This window comes from Ruditapes philippinarum, unplaced genomic scaffold (assembly GCF_026571515.1).
Source record: "Ruditapes philippinarum isolate M1 unplaced genomic scaffold, ASM2657151v2 ctg458_1_1_1_1, whole genome shotgun sequence".
In the NCBI taxonomy this organism is placed as follows: domain Eukaryota; kingdom Metazoa; phylum Mollusca; class Bivalvia; order Venerida; family Veneridae; genus Ruditapes; species Ruditapes philippinarum.
The window spans coordinates 60,525-65,943 of NW_026857740.1; the positions used below are offsets into that span (position 1 = coordinate 60,525).

Below are 5,419 nucleotides of genomic sequence, written 5' to 3' on the forward strand. Positions count from 1 at the left end.
AAAGTTTACTTGATTGCCAACTTTCCATAACATGCTGCCTCATAAAATTGTCGTTTTAAGGCATCTTTGTGGTAGAAACTTAAAAAAGTGTCAAATATCTTTAATTGTCTTTAAACCTTGTAGCACTGTTTTTGACCATCTGTTTGACATAGCAGGCAATTGCCAAGAATACATCCTAAGGTTCTTAACTTCTGTTTTGTTAAAGACCACATACTTTTTATTATTGGGTTAAATGTCTTTTTCCTAAAACAAATGGGAATGAAACAAATCTGCAAAATAAATGATTTCTGGTTTAAATCTAAGGCCTGATTGAAACACTTTGAATAGGTTCTCACAAATTGAAATCCTTCTAAGGAATTACAAAAAGTAAATTGAGAATATTGCAGACTGGTTGCAAAAATAATGCAGAAATGAATAAATACAAAAAAACTCATCCAAAAAGGCAAGGGTAGTTGCATTTGAATATATCACAACATGTTGCAATGGGAATGTTTAGTACATTTGTATTGGAGAGATGGATGCATAACACTAATAGCCCGTTATCTTTAAATCTTGACCATTAAAATGACCGGAATATAACACGATGCCAACCATTATTTCAACTTTAAAAGGTCATAATACGGTCATTGTCGCCCTCGTTTTTGTGTATAAAACCCGCATCGAATAGGTCAAACATTTACTTGAAAACAAAAGGAATAAACATGAGGCTTTGCATTCTTTTAAGTTTGATTTATGGTAAATAGACTTGTTTTATTCAAAGAGACTGTTAAAAGTATTAATTATTTATAATTTGAGCTATATCTGTAAAGTGTTTTCGATGTTTACATTCCTTTAGCTTTTAATGATGTTCTTTTACACCTTCAGAACAAAACAAAATGGATTTAACCTGCTTTCATTTTTATAACTTTTATATTATCGGTTTTAGTTGTGAGATCCCAGAGTTGTGGGCAAACCTCATTTAATCCAACACCTAGAGTTGCACAAAGTTATATAGTTGGTGGAGCATTTGCAAGCGAAGGCGATTTTCCATGGCAGGTATAAGATCAATTATGGATTTATAACCACGATCTTCATGATAAATTATTTCTTATAAAATATTGCATTTCTTTTTCATAGGGTTAATATCTATAAAGAAGTTCCCATAGCTTACTATTCATAATGACAAAATAACAGCAAAAAAAAAAAATGCTACGGATGCTGTTCCACGAGAAATTATTTATTTTAACAGCATTCGATCTTTTCTAAGGCATTAAAGAAGCTTAACATAAGCTTTGTATTTTATGCAACTAAATAATGAAAATGTCAATACTTGTTCTTTAGTCAAATAATTCGACTGATTCAAAATGAAAAGAATGAGACACAAAATGGAATAAAAACAAAAAGAAGAACAAAAATTAAAATGTTTATACTGCATGGGAGATTGGGTTTGGGAAGTGTTTTGCTTTTTTTATAATAATCTGGGTATTGTCGGCAACTCCAGCATTATGTGCTAGGTACTTGGAAACTAACCTATCAAACGACCCAACAACACATTTTTCTCCTTTTTTCAAGAATATGTATCTTAATAGTTTAAATTGTTCTTTTAAAAAAATAATTAAAATATCAATAATGTGATGGCTTCAAATTTATTTGAAAAAATCATGCGATTAAACTATTTCTATTTTGTTAAAGGTAGGGCTGATCGAGAATGGATACCTGATTTGCGGGGGAACCTACGTGTTGGGAAATGATGGTACCGTTAAAGTAGTTACAGCCGCCCATTGCATAACGTACGACATTTTATATAAAAATCAAATATTTCTGAATAATTAATCCATATGAATTTTCAGTATTCTTTTTTCTCGTAAATTACAAATTAAAATATGCCAAGTTTACAATGTACATGTGCTAACTGAAAATGATTTGTTTTCTCCATTTAAGGGGCAAAAATGTCAGGCCTGGGGATTACAGAGTTGCGTTTGGGATGCACATTACAACTTCTCCAGGCACTAGACAAATAATTGACGCCACATCGGTAACGCTCCACAACGGATACAATTCAAACACAATGGCCAATGATATCGCCGTTTTAAGTAAAGTTCTTCTTTGAATGTGTTTACATGTATAATACTCGTATATATGCTACACCTCATCTGAAATGACAAGGCATTGCTTAATATAAATCGATGTGATGGGTTGACCTAATTTAGTAATGTTTTATCATAAAAGTTCTTTGACAAAAACTCGACGTTCAAAGTTTTTTGTAAAAGAGCATATGAATTATGCTAGCCAAATCATATAGTACATAGTAGAAAGGAAAAAAGGACTGTTTTATTGTATATCTTCTGGTTGGACAAATTTACAATATTTTGAATCGGGAGTCTACAGTACACTCGTAAAAAGAATTGTGCACATGTATGTATTTTCTGATTTAGGGAACGTGTGGTCGTGTGATTGACTTGAAAATTTCATTGTACCTTAATAATAGGCCGAAACATGGCACCGTCATCAGATACATGGGCTGACCATCTGGCTTCCCATATAAATGTGCTCAGGTATATACGTCACTAGCGTCAGAACCAATGAGTTAGCATGCATACACTTTATTCGGCAAAGATGCACTTCTGCATCAAATTTCAATTGAATTCATAGTTGACGGTTTCGAAATTGAAGAGCATTTCATATGTACATGTACTTACCGCAGAAGCGAATTTCTTTTATCTTAGGTTTTGGTAATCTGACACCGGCCGATATTGCAACAACTTTTGCGGCACCAGCATGTTTGGCTACCCGGGCTTATTTTGATAACGAAGACGTGCTTGTATCCGGATGGGGTACCACAAGTGAAGGTAGAAATGTTTATAACTTAGTGTACATCATAAGTAAACAAAAACAAGTACTTAAACGATAAAATTTACATTTAGTACATGAACTACTGCAGACACGACAAATTTACATTTGGTTTCATCTTCTCTAACATTTGTTCTATCTTTTCCAAGGTGGATCATCTTCATCGGCCTTGAAGTATGTCTGGAAAACAGCCATGAGCAGATTCCGATGTGAACAAACAAACAATGGAGGCAATTTAGATGATACAATGATGTGTGCTGGAGAAGCCGGCAAAGACGCTTGTCAGGTTGCTTGGAATTCTTTTTTTATTGCTACCATTATGATCCGTTTAGAGAAAAGATAAATCTCTTAAACCTTTTTTTGTATTCCACGGGTCCAATATTTTAATCAGCAAAGTAGAATGCATATTAATTATTACGTGTATGTAAAGACATTATATATTTCGAAAACAATTCCAATGTCGAACAAAGTGGTTATAACACGTTGTTCTTTATATTTTAGGGAGACTCCGGTGGACCACTTGTTGCATACAGAAATAATGCATGGGAACTTGTAGGTATGGCTGCAGTATTTCTTGACATCTTATGAAGCATTGTATATATCGCCTCAATCATTTGATTAACAGAAAAATAACAACAAAACGAAGCAACTACAAATTAAACATGAAATGGACTTAGTGTGACGTGTTCCCAAACACATTTGCCTTTGTTTTATTGTTCTATTTTTATTTTTAGTGTATATTTGCATGTATAAAGTCAGTAAAATATGGTTAAAGTATAACAAATTAAATCACAGTCAGGTAGTACTATAGGAATATACACACACCGACATTTGTTTCAGGTTATAAAGCTATACATGCCTATCATCATTTCAAATGATGTCAATAAAAAGTGTTTATATATACTCTTGTACCTACTCTGAACACTAATCTCCTTCCAAAGTCATCTATAGAGTTTAATAAATAATTGAATTGTATTTTGCAGGTGTTGTCAGCTGGGGATTTGGCTGTGCAAGAGAAAACAGCCCCGGAGTTTATGCAGATGCTTGGTACTTTAGAAACTGGTTGGCGCAAAATTTGTAACTATATTAGTGTTTCGTTAAGTTTTGTTATGGTTTGGAGATGGACATTTTGTTATTTGTTACACTTCAAAACTGTATTTATGAATAAAGTTATCATAAAGTTTTAATTGAAGACTTGTTATGATTGTTAAATGACAAGTTAGCATGAACCTTCGAAAAATTGGCCAAATGCACGAAAATGTGCATGTATCTTCATACAAAAAAACTTTCGATATTTTGATATTGATTCAGCATTCTTTCACGTGTTCCTGTAACTCATTTCGAGAGCGTCATTAAAACGTGCAAAAAGGTGAAGAATCACAAAACTTAAATGAAACTGGTCAGTGGTTCTAGTCATTTCTGTTATGATAAGTAATACATTTCTTATAAAGTTATCCACGGCATCTCTATGCGGGCAAATGTTTTTACTTCTAAAATGCAAAAGTAATATTGCCAGACATATTGCCAGTAATATATTAAGTCTTGAACAGTCTGTACTCCCGTGCAATCTGGTCGGGTAGGACACTTGCTGACTGCACAAATTTAATGTGTTGACAGTGCCATAAGTCTTTATTCTCCTTATCTTCTATTATAAGGATTTTTTCCAGCATAAATGCCTCCAGTTATTTCGCTAAGTAATCCGAAAACGACAAGGATGTTCACCTACGCTTTAAATTGATACATCACTTGAAATGTGTATACCGCTTGACAAACATTTCTTACTAGTTAATTGTGATACAATATGGTTTGTAAAAGACCAATGTGCACCGTCGATATATTTACGTTGTTTGCTTGGCGCATCGTGTAAAACAAAAACATTTTTGTAATATATTCCGTTTATATGTATTATAAATTTACGTTTTGTCCGATAATTATTCTTTGAATGACGAATTTCTAGTGAGGGCTTGTTTGTACAGAAGATGAAACTGTTGCACTAGGTCGCGACCAAGAACAATGTTTGTCAATATGGGTGTTACGATAAATGAAAAAGTTTACGCGTAGTTAAGATAAACTGTTTTGTACGAACGACCGGTGGGGCCATTTCAATTCATGAATTCCTGATTTCATCTTCATTAATTCACAAGTTAAACTTCGTAAATTCCCGTTTTCAACATACGGAATTCACGAATTCACGATTTCGGCTCTCAACTTCACGAATTCACGATTTCAACTTCATGAATCCACAATTTCAACCTCATGAATTCACGATGTCAACTTCAAGAATTCAACTTCGTTAATTCACTTGAAGCTGAAATCGTGAATTCGTGAAGCTCACCAAGTTGAAATTGTGAATTTACGAAGTTGAATTCGTGAAGTTGAAATCGTGAATTCATGAAGTTTAAATTGTGAATTCATGAAGCTGAAATCGTAAATTAGTGAAGTTGAAATTGAGAATTCATGAAGCTGAAATCGGAAATTCATGTTCTTTCTTCGTTTTGTAAATAGCTAGTAGTGCTGTTATCTCATAAGATGCAGGCTCATACAAATCCCAATCATTGTTATTTTTTGAAAAATAGGAAGATCTGTGCCA

The 5,419-nt window shown here is 33.3% G+C and overlaps 1 protein-coding gene across 1 annotated transcript; it reads left to right on the plus strand.

Moving 5' to 3' along the window:
- The first annotated feature begins 670 nt into the window (after positions 1 to 670).
- LOC132750788 (trypsin alpha-3-like) lies at positions 671 to 4,016 on the plus strand. The gene is made up of 8 exons (XM_060740830.1): positions 671 to 735; positions 926 to 1,035; positions 1,672 to 1,769; positions 1,921 to 2,072; positions 2,706 to 2,828; positions 2,979 to 3,115; positions 3,331 to 3,385; positions 3,813 to 4,016. Exons 1-8 carry the CDS (start codon positions 702 to 704, stop codon positions 3,908 to 3,910), a joined length of 807 nt encoding a protein of 268 aa, XP_060596813.1. The 5' UTR covers positions 671 to 701; the 3' UTR covers positions 3,911 to 4,016.
- The last annotated feature ends 1,403 nt before the right edge of the window (positions 4,017 to 5,419 follow it).

Bases quoted from the DNA above. Each gene is read 5' to 3' on its own strand.
- LOC132750788 (XM_060740830.1), top strand. From the start codon at position 702: ATGAGGCTTTGCATTCTTTTAAGTTTGATTTATG. The intron at 3,116-3,330 runs GTTGCTTGGAAT...TTTATATTTTAG, and splicing joins CCGGCAAAGACGCTTGTCAG to GGAGACTCCGGTGGACCACT. The intron at 3,386-3,812 runs GTATGGCTGCAG...TGTATTTTGCAG, and splicing joins TAATGCATGGGAACTTGTAG to GTGTTGTCAGCTGGGGATTT.